Consider the following 21,025-nt stretch of genomic DNA (forward strand, 5'->3'; position numbering starts at 1 on the left):
AACCAGTAATAGATGCCCAAAAACGGCATAGTTTTGTGGAAGTCATAGTTCATGTACTTCTCAGGTCTTCCATTTCCTCATTCAATTCGTTATTACAGAACTCTAAGTTTTTTTAAAACATACTGAGTTTAAAATATCAATGATGGATTGGTGAGTATAACATGAAGAAAAAAATATAAATATCTGATTTTCAAGATAAGAAATTCAGCTTTTATTTAGATACTCAATATATAATATCTTAAATTATTTTTTTAAAAATATACATAATTTATATATATATATATATATATTAATCTTCCAAACTAAACTATTATATTATATATGAATAATGTTTTTTAATAAAAATAATTTCCGATTTAAAATAAAAATAAAAATAACAAATGGTTATTTTCAAATAATGGATGTAATTTACATTATACTATCATTAACAAGTATTAGATACGTTTTGATATATCATTATTTTCTATTTCCAGAAAACAATAAATTGTTAAACATCATATCATCTAAGTTAAGTATACGAACAACACAAATTCAAACATCACAAAAAATATTTACATAACCATTATAATACAATAATTTAATCAAAAAATACAATAAAAATATTAAAAAGAATAGTTATATACTTAATATTTGAAAATAAAAGATATTTTTGCTAAAATTGTACTTACCTGGCCAAGGAGATCGACCATCTTTTTACGGATCGATCGAATGTTGAGCATGTGGTCGATCCGAAAATACACTGGAGTTTAATAAAATTTCTAAAACATTTATTCCAACACTCAAAAGATAGTTTTGATAACTAGATAGCCAATAAAATTACAAAAAGATATTTAAATAGTAAAAAATATGTTAATTTAACGTGTTAAAATTTAAAAATAAATTTTAATTATGACATGCATTTAACATTTATATAAATATATATCATAGCCTAAATATAAATAATTTAATAACTTAAATTAGAAAAAAATAAAAATCCCGGGCGTAGCCCGGGTTAATCCCTAGTCTATCTATACTAATAAAGGAGAGTTGTCTCTCTCCTTAGGCTATCCAGCTCAGCAAAGAGGGAGGGGCATTTTCCGCCACGTGGCAGTCTAATATTTAACTTGGAAATCTATTACACTGAACTTTTGTTACGCTGGCCCGAAACTTGAAACCTTGCAGTCCATTGGGCCGTCCTTTGCAATTTATTGACCTAAAAGGAGCCGCTGCGATCATTGGTTTATACAACACCGACGGCCTTAGGCTATCATTCAATCGCCCAATAATGATCGCATTTACGTCATCTCCCCACTTCCTCCACTCCCTCACATTCAATAGCCCTCTCACTCCTCTATAGTAACGGAGGAGTCCTTCTATAAATAACATTGCAGTCTAGGATGAAACTCATCACTCGCACCGAATCAATAGCTTTCTCTTAAAAACCCAGATTCCATCGATGGAGCCTCTCACCTATTGCTCTTCGATTTGAAAGTTCGTCGTTCTACTAAGACTGTGGAGGTGTTACTGCTTAGGTTATGGGAGGCGCCTAATGTGACAAAAGGAGGAGAGCTCCAGGGAATGGACATGATCATCCTCGATGAACAGGTAACTCCGGAGAACATATGATAAATTGCTCCTGCCAAGCTCTTGATTTTACGTTTCTCTTTTCCAACAGGTAAAGCTTGGTCAACGCCCCACCGATTGAACACTTTTAGACACCTACTAAGGAAGGTTCAATCTACTCGATAACTGGGATAATTGGGTTGGCGTTACATGAACAAACCATAACTCTCCAACTCCCCGATCTCCATACACTTCGATGAGCAACCCGCGTTCAAAAATATTCAGTTGCGGGCGCTGCCAAGCTGCTCCCAGGAACTTAGGCCCTGCCAATTCACATGAACCATGTATAAAGGCAGTGAAATTCAATATTTTGAGATGTCAAACACAAAACAATCAGGGTACAGTTGGAACCTAAAGTGAAACATGAGTATAAACTGACAGATACATTTGAAAAGTGGTCTGCATATGGAAAATTAGACTAGACAGTAAGTATATTACTCCACCGAAAGTGTAATGTTTATAGTCCTAGAACGTGCATTATGAGTGTAATATATCTGGACATCCATTAACATCATATGAACATCTATACAACATCGACAATTTGACATCTAAGTTTGTTGGACATAGTAGTCAAGAATTTACAAATCGTCAATTATGCTTTCTTGGCAACACATGCCACCTCAAAACAATAATGATCTGTATACGAAAGCATCAGACCAAGTCTCACTATTCACATTGTGAACTAAATTTTGTGGTGAAGCAGCAGTTGATCGGAGAATAAGTACATCACTTGATGACCACAGCGTTTGAAAGAACATAACCATAATTGTCACAAATGCAATGACAACAACCAAAGATTGGCCTACCCTGTAACTACATTCACGAAACAGCATGTGCACTCTTGGAAATGATCAAACTCTATCAGGTTCCAATTGTATTTGACCATGACCCCTCGAACGTATTTGATTTTAAAAACAGCATTAACGGCAGGTAGCTAAAAGAGCTTTTATCTATCTCATAACCAAACTAACAGCAAACAATCATCCCAAACATATCAACCATTGTTATATTTCTCGCTTAACTTTGATTAGACATTCAACAGAGTCCACATGAAGAGATATAACATAGAATTATCAAAATTCAATAAGAAACCAACCTTGAGGAACCGATGTTGATGTTCTTGTGAAACCCTGACACAATCAGCACAACTACCATCAATCAGCCTCTCAGACCCAAAATATCCACCTCCTGCTCTTTCTCTTCCTTCTTCTCCTTATCTACACCGCCTGGCTTCGTCTCTTCGAGGTTGGTCTGAAAATCTCTGTCTTCATCGTTGTCTCTGTCGTCGGATTTGAAAAAGAGGTCATCTAGGGATTGAGAGAGGAAATGGGAATTAGGGGGACGGATTCTGAGGCGCCCGAGTAGGATTTGGAATTTGTGTATCTGTTGAAAGAGCTCATGGTTATTCGCGATTCCATCTTCTTTTTATTTTTCCCTTCTCTTCGTTATCCTTAACGAAATCAGATTTTAGAAGAAAAAAATCCCAAAAAAGTATCAGTTTTAGATGTAAACGTGGGTTAGTCTAAATGGTAAATATCAACTTTTAGGCATCGTATTTCAAGTTTCGTAAATGGTGTTTTTGGTTTCTTAACTTTTGTAATCCAAAATAATCTTTAAAAATATATAAACTTAGTAATATAGTAACTATAATATTTTATTTCTATATAATTATTAACTATTTCTAGATTAGTATCAAAAATTCTGATCTAATGTATTGGTATAAAAAGTTATTATAGAATTTGTAAATTAAATAGAATTGGTAAATTAAATAGAATTTGTAAAAAGTTTTCAAGTATATATTTACATAGAATTTTGTATTTTGTTATTTTATCATTTTATAGAATTGTATTGTATTCTGAGTTGATACAACTTAGAACTCAAAACGGAATACTAATTTATAGTTTTTATTATAAGTATAAATGGAGTATCATGCTAATAAGAAGAATATAGAAATAGAGTCTACCACTAATTCTCAGAGACCTAATAGATGAAAGAAAATATTACATTGTAGGACACTTATTGAGTTTTTATTTCATCCTAGGTCACTTGTTGCTACTAACACACTTTTCTTGTACTTTCTCTACCAACGCCTCTAGTACAATATCTCTTTTACCCTTTCTTCCAAGTTTTTATTCCTTTCTAACTAAAACAACCGACAAAAAAATTACTTCATCTCATCTTCTTAATTTTGAAATCTTCTCGTATCCATGGTAAGGGGAGTAAAGAAAAAAATCTTTATAAAAGAAAAAAAAATAAAAAATTCTCCAAATCGGACGATATTTCTCCGATTTTGACTAATTCTAACCCAGAAAATCCTCATATTTCTGAAAAATTGTCTTCATTCTCTCTTTATTTTCCCAATTTCTTTTGGGAATGTCTAAGGTTATGCAATTTCTTACAAAAGATGGCTCCTTTATGTACCAATTCGAAGGTTAGGCTGTGAATATTTGGGTTTTTTTTGTTAAATTCTGACAAGCTTATGTCTTTTTTTATTTTATTTTGCAGGCCTTGCAAATCTATCAGTTACATGTTAAATTTTGATATATAACTTGATTTTGTATAGCTAATGTGCCTATGTTGTTTCCTTTTACTGTTTTTTTCTTTCAAGTCACAAAAATGATTTGATAATGTTGTTGTGGAGTCTTCATATATGTCCTTACTCTTTATATTTCTCAAGTTTTTATGAGTCTTTTTAATGGAGAACTGAAGCTGCTGAGTTAGTAGTCATTAGTTATCCCAATTGAGGCTGATTTGCAGAACATGTTAGTCACTTTATTAGTGTCTCTTTGATATTTGTCTCTGATCAGATTCGAACACATTACCATTCCCTTTATGTGTCTTGACGCATAACATATTCTGATATATATCATATAGTTATGGCGTTTGTATTCTCCGGTTAGGACGTTCCTTCTTTCTGTAACTTTTGATTTGAACAGATTGTGGAGGTGATGATCCAGAGCTCAAACAGGAAATGAAGAAGCAGTTTGTGGACACTGGCTAAGGAGTTGAAGCTGCAAGAAGCAGTTGGAGATGAGCATAGCCGTCATATGAACGATACCCTTGCAGAAGCTAAAGTTGCATCTTCACTATCATTGTGGGGATACAATGCTATCCAACTTTACTTACATAGTTTATATGCTCATCTCGGAAACTAGCTTCTCCTGCTCCCCCTAGGTTACGTTTGTATAGGTCTTATATTTTGGGCATACTCATTTGGTGGACACTTCAACTCTCCACGTTGACACTAGTCTGCATCTCTTGTGCTTTTTACATGTTTTTGTTCTGTTTTTTTTTTTTTGCTTTGAGATGTATAAATGAATACTTTGTACATTTGCAATATCATATTTGCTGGGGTTTTTAACAATCGTCCACCGGCTATCCTTATGTACATTACATTAAGACTATACATGTGTACATCTATCTTGTATTGTACACCTAAGTGATTGTGTACAAATTTCTCGAAGACTTGTTAGGACAAAGCAAGTGAGTGTGTATATCCATGTGTACACAATCTCATAGTGTACAGGTGTACACATATATACATTTTTAACATTTGAACAACATTGTACAACCGTTGCATAAAATGTCACAATTGGCATTCAAATTTACAATTGCTTACAAACACTTAACTATATTTGGTCATCTTCTAATAACCAAAAACAGGCACGCCATTGTGAATCTTTTAAATGGGTTATAGATCTGTGAATCTCCAGTCACTAAAATGTCCACATGTACACATATCTTCTTGTGGACATTCCAGCATATCGTACACATGGACGACACTTCTCATGTCCAGTCATTAAAAGAATTCATCTTTTAAGTGAGGTCATAGCAAAAACGAACCAACGAACCATAGTAAGGATTCATCTTCAAAGAAAAGTATATGATTCAATACTCTTCAGTTAGTTGGAGTTAAAACAAAAATCAGAACTAAATAATCTGATTTATAATAAAAATTTCTTTTTGGTGAAAAAATACATTTTATAGTCACAGCTCAACTGAATCAAGACTTTGATTTTTAACAAATGCTCAAACATCGGAAGTTCAATTTTTTTTTGGTTCACTTGTTATCAGATGAGATGAGCTGGATAACTCACAAAATAAGGAAAAATAGTTTTTCTAAAGGATCTAACTTCAATCGCTGTTTTGTAGGTAGACATTATGCAACTTATGATTGGAGGGGAAGGTGTTGGGTGCTGATTGTGAACCGACCCACCATGAAAAAGAGTTTTGAAACAGGATTTTGAGGAAACTTCGACCCCAACAGTCGGAAGCCAGCATCTTCTCTATCGTCATAGTCATCTCTTTTCACGGTTAGGACATAAGGTCTGGGACAAAGAAAGATTGACATGTGAAGAGAAAAGAGAGCTTTATTGTTTGTTTAAAACAGAAGAATAGAGAAAAGATGAGATCGGACGTGAGATCGGACTTGAGAAGGAACGAGAAACTAAATTTAACTTGACTCACGTGCAACAACAAGGAAAAGCTTTAGTTGAGGACAATTTAGTATTTTTAGCACCAAAAAGTACCCTAGTAGCACAAAGTGTTTTAGGGTGTAATAAAATGTTGAAAAGTGTCCTATAGTGTTAATAACTCTAGATGAAAAGCACTACGAAGACGCGTTCACATGAAAATTGCATTGAAGTTTTCTTTTTCTTTTCAAAATCACTTTCTATAAACTAAGTTAAGTTTGTCCAGCTAATCTATTACTATTCGGTTATCAATGCCAAACAACAGTGATGGTCTAGAGGAGGAACATGAAAGGTGGACAGAAATGGAGAGTGAGTGGATATCTTTAACAGATGATCTACGAATGGATATTGATAACCACCGTAGACACGCAGCGGATCTGGAGATAGAACTCAGAAAAGAGAAAACGGCTTCGGAGGAGCTAAACGACGCTCTTGGTAGAGCCATGCTTGGTCCCCTAACATCATACAATGACTTCATTGAGCAGTACACTGAGCTCCAGGAGAAGTATGATGAGTTAGTTAAGAGGCATAACGTGACGTTGGCGGGAATAGTTGATGTGAAGAAAGCAGCGGCTAAAGCTGCAGTGAAAGGTCGTCATGGGAAGAGTTTTGCCAAAGCCTTTTCAGCTGAGCTTACTGCTATTAGAGCTGAGAAGGAGAAAGAAAGAGAGTTCTTGAAGAAGGAGAACAAAGGACTTAAGATTCAGCTGAGAGATACCGCTGAAGCTGTTCAAGCTGCTGGAGAGTTACTGATCAGACTCAGAGAAGCTGAGCAATATGTACAATCCTCTGAGGTAACTCTTACTTTCATCAATCTTTTGCTTGTGGGCTGGCTCTCACTATTGAATTTTAATGTTTGGTTTGTTTTGGATTCAAAAAACATATAATTGCAGGAACGTTTCAGCTTACTTGAAGAAGAGAATGCAAAGTTAAAGATGCAGATGGAGAAGTTAAAGGGCAAGCACCAGACAGAAATGAGTACAATGAAGCAATATCTTGCGGAAAGCAAATTGCCAGGGTCTGCATTACAGCCATGGTTCACGGGGAATGAGGAACATTTATCAGAAGACAGAACCGGTTTGGTCAAGGAGAATGAAGAACAAACATATAAAAGGAATAAGGCTATATCATATAAATCAACGGTTTAAATAACAATATATAAAATAAAAGGTAAACAAACATATAAAAGGAAAAATAATATAAAATTTCAAATACCGTTCATAGTACTTAACATTTTAAAAATGTAATCTAAATAAAATATCGATTTTATCTTATGCTTAAATTTCAACTAAATTAACTTTGTTACGATTATCAGCTTTTTATTCTACTTTTATTAAATCGATTAGTCACAATCACTTATGCTCACTTTGAACTAGACAACTTCAAAATAAAGTAATATCCTATATAGTCGCTACCCACAATCAAATGGGTCGAAAAAATATCATTCTTTTTGAACATATTTTATTTTTATGTTTTTGAATATATTCTATTTACTGAGACCATAAAATAAATTGTAAATTAATGTAAGAATAAAACATACGAACCCGGCGCGTAGCGCCGGAATACCACTAGTATTATTATAAAACTGACTCCGCCCATGCTCGCGGGTTATCATCTAGTGCAATACTTAAACAAATCATCTTTAGTTACCACAGTTTCAATCTCAGTTCGTTCGTGTTAAATCGTGTGGTTCTCCAAATAAAAACTTACTAAATTGTTATGTTTTTGAATTCATTTGATTTGTCTGTCATATTTTGGTAACTAAAATGATTTATTCAACCTAATATTGCATTAACCATATCATCAAGTTTAGAGTTGCTTGTTGGAGTTGGCTGGTTTTAAAGTATGATATGGTAAAGGTGACACTACAAAAAATTGTATTATCACTTAAATAGCATCAAAAAATAATGATATTAGTTTAAATTGCTAATATTCCACCTTCTGAAGAGAAACGATACTGGCAAAGATACATCTATCTCTGGTGAGTTTATTCTTTTTCAGTTTGGCTTTTACTGATTTTGGCAATAATGCAGAAACGATTTAGATAGAATTGGAATGTTGCCTTCTTATGTGAAATCATGCTTTGGATAAGTAGGTTAGGTTTAGTTTCTTTAACTGAGTTGTTAAGAGTTTGATCATGGTTTGCATAAGTAGTTTCTTTAACAGTTAAAGTTATTGTTGTTTGTCTTTTAGCATATTTGGTTCTGCGATTTTGACAATAATGCAGAATCGTTTTAGAATGGTGAATGGGGTTCATGGTTTGCGTACGATGTTTGGGTATGGGTTTGGTTGTCTTGAGCAGATTGAGCTTTAAGCACATTCAGGTCACAAATTGATATATTGAAACAGATTGTTGCATTCTGTGGAAAGCTATTTTTGTTTGTTTGTCTTTTATTAGTATATTTGGTTCTGCGATTTACTGAAACACTGACACTCTAATGTAACTAATTGGTGTAGGATTAACTATGCATTGTATGAAAAGATTGAAACTGAAGATGTGGAGCGTACACGAGATGTATACAGGTAAGCTAAAGCCTACCTACTTTGAAACTTGTGAAGTTACATTTGTTTGCGTTTCACTCTGGCAGTTTAGTCTGACTGTCTGTATTCGTCTTACCAAACATATACAGAGAATGCCTGAGGCTTATTCCCCACTCCAAATTTTACTTTGCCAAAATATGGTTGCTTGCTGCTCAGTTTGAAATCCGGCAACTGAATCTCGGCAACTGAATCTCGCCGGTGCTAGGCAGATATTAGGAAATGCGATAGGAAAAGCTCCAAAAGATAAGGTAAGCATGAAATATGTTTCAACGTTATATGTTTCTTTGCTCTCATTTAATCACACACATGGTGTAATTACATTTTGTTATCTTTTTCATTCTACTAACAGATATTTAAGAAATACATCGAGATTGAACTCCAGATGGGGAACATAGATAGGTGTAGAAAGCTTTATGAGCGTTACCTTGAGTGGTCTCCAGAGAATTGCTATGCTTGGAGCAAATATGCTGAGCTAGAGAGGTCTCTCGCTGAGACTGAACGAGCTAGAGCTATCTTTGAGCTTGCTATATCTCAGCCAGCTCTTGACATGCCCGAACTGCTATGGAAGGTAAAATATATACATTCAAAAGAAGTATTACTCCTCAAGACTTTTGAATCGATTGGATCATTGAAACTCTATATTTGTGTGTGGCAGGCATACATAGATTTTGAGATAGCAGAAGGAGAATTAGAGAGGACATGGGCTTCATATGAGCGACTCTTGGATCGCACAAAGCATTACAAGGTGTGGGTTAGTTTTGCAAAGTTTGAAGCTTCTGCTGCAGAACAAGAAGAAGACGAGAAAGAGGAAGAAGAAATAGATGCTATTGAACGCAAGAAAGAGTGCATCAGACGTACCAGAGGGAACTTTGAACTACATGTTGTTACATGAGTTTTGATGATTACTTACTTCCACTTGAAGCTGCTTACAAGTGGAAGAAGCAGAATCTTGCTGGTTCTGAGGAGGATTACGACTAACTAAAGGGTCTTTGAGTTATATCAAAACTGTGAGTTGATGTTTTGTATTCTTTCTTAGTTCTATGTACATCAACACCATCCTTTATGATTTAGCAGTTAGCTTTTTATTTTGTTAGCAACAAAACAACCCCATCTGTTATTGTTTTTGTTCTTCTGGGTATTAGACATTTCGGCGTTTTCCGGTTTAGAAAATGTGGACAATCCGGAGTCTAAATTCCGGTTATTATTTCTAACTTTTTCTAGAAGATAGCTTGAGCTGGGATGAGTGGATACTGAACCAATGACGTCCCTTTGGCCAAAATATACGAAAATGGGGCCTAATTAGTTGTTTTCATCCTAATCCCTTTTGATAACTGCTAATTAGTTGGAAAGCTTTCCTCTGGTAAAAAGGATTTGATGAAGACAACTGGTTTCAAAATTTTGTTAACCGTACTTTTATTCTAAAGGATCATGACGTTTTGTGAGTTTGTTACTTGTTGAAGATTGTGTTACTTGTTTCTCTGTGTTTTCTTTTTTCTTTCCCTGACTAGAGTTTCTTTTAGCTTTTGCTGCTGCTCTTTCTGTGTTTTATCTCTTACAATTTCTAACCTCAGTTACAAAAATGTTAATGTTGCATCCTTATTATTTTGCCACTTCTAGCTAATTAATTTGAAAAATTTCTTGTGGTACAAGGAATTGATCAAGATTCCACTTTGTTCTCAAAGCATTGATATTAAAGGATCATGTTGTTTCTTTAAAAAGAATTGCTACTACGTTGCTTTACTCTGTTACTATGTTTGTTTGTATGTAATAACTTGAATTTTGTTTTATTTTGTATTTTCTCGGAGTTTCTTTTACCGGTTTCTCGCTTCTCTTTCTGTGATTAAACTCCTGTATTTTAAATTAAAAGAAGAAACATGTCGCACATGGAGGACGCCAAAGTACTCTGCTTACAGTGCTCATTGGTTTAAACTCACTAACAGTTTCTTCTTCTTTCTGAATTAAATTCTCATACTTCATCCCAACAAACACTGTGCTACGGACACATTTTATTAGTCAAGGACAACATCTTAATATCTAAGAGCCAACAAAAAGTACCAAAATAGAAAATTTGTGAGTGTTTTGTTTCATCATCAAAAGGAAAACACATCTCACTTTCCAAAGCAGCAACACTTAATTCCTAAATTGTTTTTCAACAACAAAAAAAAAAAGATACATTGAAAAAGCTCTCTATTTCCTCCTTCTCTTGTTGTGGTTGTGCGAAGCTTCTCTCTTCACATGGTCATCGAGGCCGCATTCAGCCTCTCGCAGGCACCAAACAGCTTTAATGAGTGTCAAATTTCCAGCGCACAAGGATCTTGCAATACCATCAAACCTTGAGGTCAAGCTGCAAGATATCTTACGGATGACTTCCTCATCAGAAGTGTCAAACCCGTAGAACTTAAGCTGATGCACAACCTCCATCAACTTTTTAGTATAATCAACAACGCTTTCCTCCTTCTCCATCATCATTCCACTAAACTTGGTCCAAAGATTGCTAGCTTTCCTACTCCGCATGTCAGCGGTCTCTCCAAATTCTTCCTTGAGAATCTCCCACGCTTGCTTTGACGATGTGGCTCTTGCTATCCGGATGAAAAGAGAGTCTGTTACCGACATTTGCAGCATATGAAGAGCCGTCATGTCCTTGATTTTCAGAGTTTTCTCTACAGAGGCTCCACTCTCTACAACATCCCACAGGTCACGAGCCATCAAAAGAGTCCTCATCTTTATACTCCAAATCTCATAGTTGTCTCCATCAAAAACCGGAATTTGCATCATCTCCATACCTGCAAAGATGAAGGCAACAACTTTCTCGAGTTCAGAACCAAATCTTAAAACCCTAAGTCATACAAACCCTAAACTCCTAAGTAACAAACCGTAGATCTTCAAATCGAGAATATGTAAACGAACAATCCTTTAAACCCTAAGAAACTCAAAATTTCAACTCTTTTAAGTTGTGAAAGTCTTCAACAATGGGTCAGATTCTAAAACTCAAAATCGCGTTATTGCTCGTCCAAAAAGTGCCTTAGAGATTTCCAGTAAACGTTGTAAGATTCAGCAAACTAGAATTTGGTTTCAGTGAAAAAAAAAAGATTTACCTGACCTCGTTAACCCTAGCAAGAATAGGAGAATACCAAGAAGAGTTCTGTTAGATTCCTACAACTTTGGTTGAGCTGTTTATCTCCAAAAGCCAAAGTTCTTTATTAATCAAATCAAAACTGAATACAACTTTAGACTTAGATGCCTATTTATAATAAATCTTTAAATCTATGAAAACCCTAATCTTAATTAAAATAGGAAAACTATTAAAATATAGAAAATACAATAAAAAATAATTAGCCATGTAAACTAATGAATAATAGCGAGACCTAATGCAGCAAGATATTTGGAAATTATCCAGATATCTTTAGTACTCATAAGTTTCAATTGATAATTACCTTTTATTTGTATTTTTAATATTTTAATAGTTTTTCTATTTTAGTTAAGATTAGGATTTTTTAAGTTTTATTATAAATAGGCATTTAAGCTTAAAGTTGTATTCAGTTTGATTTGATTAATAAAAGAGCTTTGGTTTTTGGGAGAATGATATTATCTATCTTTTGTTTTGATTTGATTAGATCCATCAATCAAGAAACATGTTCCAAGCGATGATTTCCTAAAATCTCTTGGTTGAGCCAGCAGGTCCCAAACATGGTTCATAAACCCTTTTGTTTTATGTTTTTCTTCCTTTATTTACCGATCGATATTGGTGCTCCTATTTATGCTAAGTATTAACTATAACGCTTATTAGGTCTGCCCAACCCGGGCCATTATGGATTTGTTGTTTCTCCAATTGGGTCAATTCGGTCCATCTAGTTCTTTTATTTTTCTAAAAAAGAATCAGGTAGCCATCGAAGAGTGCATTAGATCTAAATGAAAATCTTTATACTACTCATTAAGTGAAAACTAGAGATCTTTTCCGCGCTTCGCGAGGATTATGTCTTATAAATTTATTTTATTTATAATATTATTTGTCGGTTTTTTTCTTTTACATTAACTTCTTGTTTTTCCAATGTTAGTTTTTCTTAATCTAAATTTATATATTTATAATTTTTCATTTTTCTTGTTGTAGATGGAGAATTATATTTTTTATTAATGGTTTTTTGTATGTGACATAAACTTTTTGAAATTTTAAAATAATATTATATATAGTACAATTAACACATTAAAGAAAAAAAACATATTCAGACACATTTTACACAGGTTTTATATGCATAATTTAAATATTATATATGTATATATTATAAGTTTGAAACATGTAAATGCTTTCTAAAGCTAAATATTTGTTCTGAGTTTACATAACTTATCGAAAGTTTTATCTCTTTTTAAATTCTAATCACAGAAAAAATATCAGAAAGTTAGTATAGATGAGTTTTTTTGGCTTTTAAATCAACACTCAAAAATTACATGAATCAAATAACAACAGTTTTATAAACAACTGGATAAAATTTGACCGAGCCAAAGATTTTCACACAATATGTTCTTTCTTCTACAAATTGCGAAGAGCCTATAGACACACAAAAAAATCATAATTTTTGTTTTCGCTTATATAACATTTCTTCTCCTTTACACACGGAGTTTATTACACTGCTATAAGCAATAGAAAACTCTATTCATATAAGATTCACATCTATGCATTTTGACAAAGAAGAATTTTAGCCATCTTTAGTTTTGGAATGGACCAACATCAGTCATATACACTATATTTTTTCTATGATTCAAATCTTACAATTTTAATATATGTACAAATTTCGATGTGAAAAAGCACGCACGCCATTTATCATTCAACCTATTACTTTTTTCAAAGTAAACACTATAATCCTCCTTTGGTTAGCTCCACAAACTAATCTCTTTGGATCAGTTTACTAAAAGATATAGATACTAATGTCAGAAAAGAATATAAACACTATCAACAACAAATATTGGCACAAGACTATTTGGTTCAAGGAACATATTCTACGTAATGCGTTTATATCATGGCTGGCTTTGCGAAGAAGACTGCCAACCAATGATCGCTTGAAGCGTTGGGGGTTAAATGTCTCAGGAACGTGCATCCTTTGTAATCTGGAAATAGAGACTCACCATCATCTCTTCTTTGAGTGCTCTTTCTCTCGCTTGATATGGGAGCTTTTTGCTGCTGAAGTTTGGATTTCTCCTCCGACTGATCTACACTCTATTGCAGCCTGAATCAATCAACTTCGCGTCAACGCAGATGCGCATGTTACTCCAGTCATCAAGCTCTACTTTTAGTCAGCCATCTACCTGTTGTGGAAAGAGCATAATGCTCGTGTGTTCACAGCTGTCTCCTCACCTTCATCAGTCATCCTTGCCTCTCTCGACCGTATGATGCGTGACCGTCTTCTTTCTTACCCGGCAAGTTCTTCTTTCTCCTCTTCTCTACTTCTTTTTTATCTTTCTTGTATAAGACCTCCTTAAGGTTTTTTTTTACCTTGAGTTGTTGTTGGTTGTTTTTATTTCCTTGCTGTAATAAATTGTTTAAAAAACAACAGTGTAACTTTTCAGAAAATGATAATCTTAAAATCTTATCAACAAATATTAACTTATTTATGTGAATATTATTTTATTTTAAATCATTTAGTGGACGAAGAAAGCACCATAATTTGTACAACGAATTTTCTTAGATTCACTTCATCATACTCACCATTTTACCATTTTAATTACATAATTTTACATGAGCTTCTTCACCCTTCCCGATTATTTTCTCGTTATTTATAACTACAATATAAAGTTATAAACTATATATATTATAAATTAATAATTCATTTACCCTTGAAGTCTAACGATTAAAAATATAACATAATTCAATATAGATATATGATTCTATTAATAAATTAGCAGTTACAAATTTGAAATTTCTAGTAATATCAAAAGTCATATGTTAGTTATTATCTTTTAAATGATGTCTATTTTTAATTTTTTTGGATGAGAATATTTTGGATGAGGTGGATAGTCTCAAAAGCCTTGAAATTAGTTTCTTTTATATAGTAGGATGTCTTATGATTAGCTTTAAAATGTGAGTTCACAAAAGTGATATGTATTGATGACTCAAATATGATACAATTCAACATAGGATAAGACTTTCTAAACTTGATGATATAGAATGCGAGCTTACATTAACACATTTTCAAAACTTGGTTTGTGTTAAATCGTGTGGTTTTCCTAATCAAACTCGTTAGATGATTATATTATTCTTTTGAATTCATTTGATTTGCATGTCATATCAACAGGTTTGATGTATATTTTAATCATATATATACATAGAATTCGGTAATTTTTGTGTCTACTTTACATATATAGGGTTTATGCAACATATATAGTTTGGATATACAATTTCGATTCGATCAAATTCAGATGATTTTCCAGTTATATGGTATGATTTTGAAATCATACATTAAGTCCCTACGTAATTCTTTACACTATATATGATTCACTATCATATTACCTAGTCAATTGTTTACAGTTTATTAATTAAGTAGGTAAACATGTAAGGTTTAGTTTTAGCAATGTTATTAAATCTGATATGGACACTAGACCGGACTACTTCACGGATCACATAATTATTGGATTGATCAGAGGCGAACCATGGATCAGTAGATCAATTAGTTTTAATATAAAACTATATATATCAACTACTGGAAAATACAAGAAAACATCAGATTTAGAAAATAGTTGAATATTTAAATTTTACTTATCTCCGGGTAAAATTAAACATTTTCCATATTTCAAGATATGGAAAAAATATAACCTAATTCTTGACTACAGTAGCCTATAAAAGAGATTCTTAAACCCTAAAATAGGAGGTCGACTATTTTACACTTCGCTATAAAGATAGACGGTTAGAACTATGGTTACTAGACCTATATGTTGTAATACATAGCTAAAAATCTAAACAGTTAATTAGTCAATTGTTGGGATTGGATTTTCTGGGATATTTGAATTCATATGGTTATATTTTTCGATGTGGATAATTAAACATTATTTAACTATATGGTAAAGATTAAGTTTCAAAACAACATATAATATACTATTGTATCAAATAATTTAAATGTATAGTTCATAAATAAAACTTAAACATATTAGTATTATTTTATGGTATAACTAAATATATTTGTATGTAACACATAATATATTATTGTACCAAACAATTTTAAGTTAATATTATATATTATGGTATAGTTAGATGTGATTTAAATATGATATATTCTATACATGTATTAGATTGGTAATATATGCTATTATTTATATGATCCAATAATTTTTCTAATAAAATACTATTGATGAATAATTTAAATCAATATTAAAATCAGTGGCATATCTTGTATAAACACATCAACTACAAGTTTCTCAAAAAATATTTTATTTTAATAGATTACTAGATTTTGACTCGCGCTTTCAAAGCGCGAGTTTATTATTATTTTTTTCAATCGACAAATATTTAGTAAATGTCGTATTTTCATATATTTGTATTTTATTTTATAAAAGACTTACACTTTTTATCTTTATTTCGTATTTCATTTTAAATGACTATTTATGTTAAAAAAATTAAACTTTATTTTTTTAATGAATTAAGTTGGTATAACTCTCATAAATTAATTTTATTATGTGGTTAATATTTTAATAAAAAAATTATATACTTGTGATATATGGTGTTTTTCACATCATTGTATAGGTGTTTTTGTATTGATTCGAGTCCATAATCCGAGTCGGTCTAGTCCTTTTTGATCTTTTACAGGTCTGGAGTTGGTAGAAGAATGAAGAGAGCATGCTTGAAGAGAAGCTGTCCTTTCGGAGCATTTTGCGGAGAACACTCAAGACGAACAGTCCCGAGACTGTTCTCTAGCAGAACAAGCAGACGGAGTGATCCCGAGGTTGTTCCCGACAAATAAGGAAGCTTCTATTTTCGGGAATTAAGGCCTTGTTGCCCTAATTTCTTTTCTACCTATTGGCTTCTCTTTGCTACGCGATCCGCCATCAACCCTCCACCTTGCACTAGACAAGACTTTGAGATCAAGCCCGCCTTGATAGGTCTGGTGCAGAGGAAGATCTTCAACGGACTTCCTGCAGAAATACCGATGGACCACATTGAAAACTTTGAGAAGATGTGTGGGTTCACTAAGGCGAATGGAGTACCACCAGACTACATCAAATGTACTTTGTTCCCTTTCTCTCTCGATGGGAAGGCTGCTCGCTGGCTAGATTCCCTACCAACTGGATCGCTCACCACATGGGAACAAGTCAGATCCGCTTTCTTGAGCCACTTCTACACGAAATCAAAGACGGCAGCTCTGAGACAGAAGATCGCCACCTTTAAACAGCTGGTAGATGAGCCGTTCTGCGACGCATGGGAGCGATTCAACGTCTATCGCAGAGAGTGCCCACATCATGGTTTTGAAGAAGATTATCTACTCGGAGTTTTCTACGATGGAGTAGGTTGGGAGTACAGGAATGCTTTAAACTCAGCCAGTAATGGAGATTTCATGACCCAATCCACTCAAGGCGCTTTCGCGCTAATTGAGAACATGGCCTCAAGCTCAGCTGACAGCAACCGAGAGACAGACCGCACCCAAAAGGTGAACAGCATCGACAATAGCAAAATAGATGAGCTCTCTGCCAAGGTCGATCAGCTGATTAAGAGTAATCAGAACCATGTCTTCATCATGGAAGAGTCTCCTCAGGATAAAGGAACCATAGACGCTACATCAGAAGCGGACCAGGCGATTGAGGACCACCATGAGGTTAGCTATGTGAATGGGCAAGGATGGCAGTTTAAGAACTATCACCCGAACCCTAACGTGAGGAACAACCCCCACCTGTTCAACAACCCTAAACCCGATGGTAACACAGAAAATGCTCAAGGTAATCAAGTTCAGAACAGTGGCTACCAACGGGGGTATGGAAATCAAGGACGAACCTTTGTCCTCAGCCCAGCTCAGAATACTCAGTTCCACAACCAGAAACAACCGACTAACCAGCAGCCTGCACAGCCTGCTCAAACTGCTCCACAAGACGAGATGAAGAGTCTTGCCAATATGATGAGCCAGCTGCTCCAAGGACAACAGATTCAGGGAAAAGCACTGAATCAGGTCACAAACGACATCAATACCCGAATGAATCACATGTTCAATGACCTGAGTGCCAAATATGATAATGTCTCGAGCCATATGAGGCAGATGGATATTCAGATTGCTCAGACTGCTGAGAGTGTGAAGAGACAGCAAGGCACTCTTCCTGGAAAAACAGATAAAAATCCCAAGGAGTGTAATGCAGTCGCGCTTAGGAGTGGGAAGCAGTTAACTGATCTGGCACCCAAGAGATTCACAACAGCTGAAAAGGGGAAGCAGAAAGAATCAGAACAGCCACCTGTAACCGCACCAGCAGACGAGGAAGAAGCAGAGCTTCCTGTTAAACATACTCCGACCACTACAGAGCAGCCTACTGTGGTTGTTCGCCCAGCGGCAGAACCTGTTCCCACCCGTGACTATGTGCCAAAGGTTCCGTACCCTGTTCCTGCTAAGGCCACACGCAAGGACAAGGAGGAGATGAAATGTAGGAAGATGCTGGAAGACTTAACAGTCAGACTCCCTCTCATGAGTGCAATCCAGATGATGCCATCCATGAGTAGCTTTGTGAAAGGACTAATTTCTGGAAAGATAACCGATGACAGTGAGTTCATGGTAGTCTCTAAAGAGTGCAGCGCTGTTCTCCAGAACAAAAGGATCAAGAAGCTAGGTGATCCTGGAAAATTTGTCCTTTCCATCCAAATAGGGAGAACAGTCTTCTCGTGTTCGCTAGTCGATCTGGGATCAAGCATCAACCTCATGCCGTACTCTGTGGCTAAGCGCCTAGGATTCACAGATTTCAAACCTACCAGGATGTCCCTAGTGTTTGCTGATCGATCAGTGAAATCTCCAGTCGGAATTATCGAGGATATCCAGGTTCTGGTTGGGAACACACTTGTCCCTGCCGATTTCGTTGTTCTGGAACTTGAGGAAGAATCAAAGGATCCTCTGATCCTAGGCAGACCATTCCTATGCACTGTCGGAGCTATCATAGATGTGCGACAGGGAAAAATCGATCTCCACCTAGGAGACATTGTGATGAGGTTCGAGATGAATCAGATGCTCAAGAAACCTATGCTAGATGGACAAACCTTCACTGTCCAAGAGGAGGGTGATCCGCTGGAACCGAGTGATCAGATGATTGAGGAGATCCTAATAGATGATCCGCTGGAACTAGCTCTGACTAGAGCTGAAGCAGAACAGAATGTCCAGAACATCGACGCTGATGGGTACGCCAAGATGTTGGACTCCGCCAGAACCATGGAAAGATTAGTGGCATATCTTAGTCTGGGGGAGAACAATGCCTCAGACTCATCGAGCTCGCCTGTTCCACCAAGTAGGAACAATGACCCGTGGAGTGAATCCAAAGCTCCAAAAGTCGAGCTCAAAACACTCCCTAAGGGGCTCAGGTACGCATTTCTTGGACCAAATTCTACATACCCAGTAATCGTAAATGCTGACCTGAACAATGCTGAAACTGCTCTTCTCTTATGCGAACTTAGGAAATATCGAAAAGCATTAGGATATTCCCTAGCTGATATACCTGGCATTTCACCTGATCTGTGCATGCATAGAATACACCTAGAAGATGAATCAATGACTTCTGTAGAACATCAGAGGAGGTTAAACCCAAATCTGAAAGATGTTGTAAAGAAGGAGATAATGAAACTTCTAGAAGCTGGTGTAATTTATGCGATTTCTGATAGTAAGTGGGTTAGTCCTGTTCATGTAGTGCCTAAGAAAGGAGGGATCACTGTTATAACAAATGAAAAGAATGAATTAATCCCTACTAGAACAGTAACTGGTCATCGCATGTGCATTGATTTCCGTAAATTGAATGCTGCGACTCGCAAGGATCACTTTCCACTTCCCTTCATTGATCAAATGCTTGAAAGATTGGCTAACCACCCTTACTATTGCTTTTTAGATGGTTATTCAGGTTTCTTTCAGATTCCCATCCACCCAGACGATCAAGAAAAGACGACGTTCACATGTCCTTATGGAACATACGCCTACAGGAGAATGCCTTTCGGGCTGTGCAATGCTCCAGCGACCTTTCAACGCTGCATGATGTCAATTTTCACTGATCTAATTGAAGACATAATGGAAGTTTTCATGGACGATTTCAGTGTCTATGGGAGCTCCTTTAGTGTCTGTTTGTCAAACTTGTGCAGGGTTCTGAAGCGATGCGAGGAGAAGCATCTCGTGCTGAATTGGGAAAAATGCCATTTCATGGTCAGAGATGGGATTGTTCTAGGACATAAGATTTCAGAAAAAGGCATCGAAGTGGACAAGGCAAAGATCGATATCATGATGAGTCTGCAACCCCCAACTTCAGTGAGGGGAATAAAAAGCTTTTTGGGACATGCTGGTTTTTACAGAAGATTCATCCAGGACTTCTCGAGAATCGCAAGACCACTCACTAGACTGCTCTGCAAGGAAACAAAGTTCGATTTCGACAACGAGTGCTTAGCTTCATTTCACACGATCAAGGGAGCTCTTGTCAGTGCACCGGTTGTCCAACCCCCAGACTGGGACCTCCCTTTCGAGATCATGACGGACGCGAGTGACTTTGCAGTGGGAGCAGTGCTTGGACAGCGGAAGGATAAGAAGCTCCATGTGATCTACTACGCGAGCAAGACACTGGATGAAGCTCAATGTAGGTATGCCACCACAGAGAAGGAACTCCTGGCCATCGTCTATGCTTTTGAGAAGTTCCGATCATATCTGGTTGGGTCTAAAGTGATAGTCCACACGGATCATGCAGCTCTCAAGTACCTGCTCACGAAAAAAGATGCCAAACCGCGGCTCCTGAGATGGATTCTCCTCCTTCAGGAATTTGACCTGGAAAAAGAGACAAGAAAGGGGTAGAAAATGGAGTAGCGGACCACCTTTCCAGAATGAAAATAAACGATGATACAGTGATTGACGAAGAACAACCAGTGGAACACGTCAGTGCGATTGGTCTTTGCTACACGGAACAACCAATGCGCATAGAAACAGCTTGTTCTTCGCAACTAGAGCAGTTTGTGGCAACAATCCAGAAGCAATATCCTGATCTACCGTGGTTTGCTGAGATTGCAAATTTCTTAGCTGCTGAAAAGGAGCCTCAGAAGTTCACGGGGAACGAGAAGAGGAAATTCTTAAGAGAGGCAAGGCACTACTTCTGGGATGAGCCTTATCTATACCGACAATGCAAGGATGGGATCTTCAGACGATGTGTTCCGGAGGCTGAAATTCCAGGGATCCTACACCACTGCCACGGATCTTCCTACGCTGGACATTTCGCCACAT

At 35.7% G+C, this 21,025-nt stretch overlaps 3 protein-coding genes, 1 long non-coding RNA gene and 1 other non-coding gene across 6 annotated transcripts in view; 3 read left to right on the forward strand and 2 right to left on the reverse strand.

Annotated features, from left to right (window-relative positions):
• Positions 1–6,730, forward strand: part of LOC117133467 (kinesin-like protein KIN-12F) — a 10,683-nt gene extending 3,953 nt beyond the window's left edge. Inside the window, exon 4 of the mRNA XM_033289759.1 lies at positions 6,465–6,730. Within this exon, the coding sequence (XP_033145650.1) occupies positions 6,465–6,497 (33 nt within the window). The 3' untranslated portion in view covers positions 6,498–6,730. The remainder of the gene's footprint in view (positions 1–6,464) is intronic.
• Positions 849–4,963, forward strand: LOC117133470. Its single transcript, XR_004457314.1, has 2 exons — positions 849–1,584; positions 1,655–4,963. It is a non-coding gene; the product is annotated as an uncharacterized LOC117133470 (long non-coding RNA).
• A 524-nt stretch (positions 6,731–7,254) lies between the features above and the next one.
• LOC103849248 (pre-mRNA-splicing factor CLF1) lies at positions 7,255–10,807 on the forward strand. Its single transcript, XM_009126057.3, has 3 exons — positions 7,255–8,863; positions 8,965–9,183; positions 9,271–10,807. The coding sequence occupies exons 2-3, from the start codon at positions 8,998–9,000 to the stop codon at positions 9,505–9,507; spliced, it is 423 nt and encodes a 140-aa protein (XP_009124305.1). The 5' UTR covers positions 7,255–8,863; positions 8,965–8,997; the 3' UTR covers positions 9,508–10,807.
• LOC103849247 lies at positions 10,080–12,741 on the reverse strand. Of its 2 annotated transcripts, none has more exons than XM_009126055.3 (2): positions 11,716–12,741; positions 10,080–11,398 (listed from the first exon to the last, which is right to left on the reverse strand). In XM_009126055.3, exon 2 carries the CDS (start codon positions 11,394–11,396, stop codon positions 10,803–10,805), a length of 594 nt encoding a protein of 197 aa, XP_009124303.1. In that variant the 5' UTR covers positions 11,397–11,398; positions 11,716–12,741; the 3' UTR covers positions 10,080–10,802. The 2 variants fall into 2 exon arrangements, with proteins under 2 accessions (XP_009124303.1, XP_009124302.1); XM_009126054.3 differs by having other exon boundaries at positions 11,711–12,741.
• A 4,213-nt stretch (positions 12,742–16,954) lies between these two features.
• Positions 16,955–17,061, reverse strand: LOC117133862. The gene has a single exon (XR_004457903.1). It is a non-coding gene; the product is annotated as a small nucleolar RNA R71 (small nucleolar RNA).
• Between the last annotated feature and the right edge of the window lie 3,964 nt (positions 17,062–21,025).

This window comes from Brassica rapa, chromosome A04, assembly GCF_000309985.2.
Source record: "Brassica rapa cultivar Chiifu-401-42 chromosome A04, CAAS_Brap_v3.01, whole genome shotgun sequence".
In the NCBI taxonomy this organism is placed as follows: domain Eukaryota; kingdom Viridiplantae; phylum Streptophyta; class Magnoliopsida; order Brassicales; family Brassicaceae; genus Brassica; species Brassica rapa.

Bases quoted from the DNA above. Each gene is read 5' to 3' on its own strand.
- LOC103849248 (XM_009126057.3), top strand. From the start codon at position 8,998: ATGGGGAACATAGATAGGTGTAGAAAGCTTTATGAGCGTTACCTTGAG. The intron at 9,184-9,270 runs GTAAAATATATA...TGTGTGTGGCAG, and splicing joins TGCCCGAACTGCTATGGAAG to GCATACATAGATTTTGAGAT.
- LOC103849247 (XM_009126055.3), bottom strand. From the start codon at position 11,396: ATGGAGATGATGCAAATTCCGGTTTTTGATGGAGACAACTATGAGATT.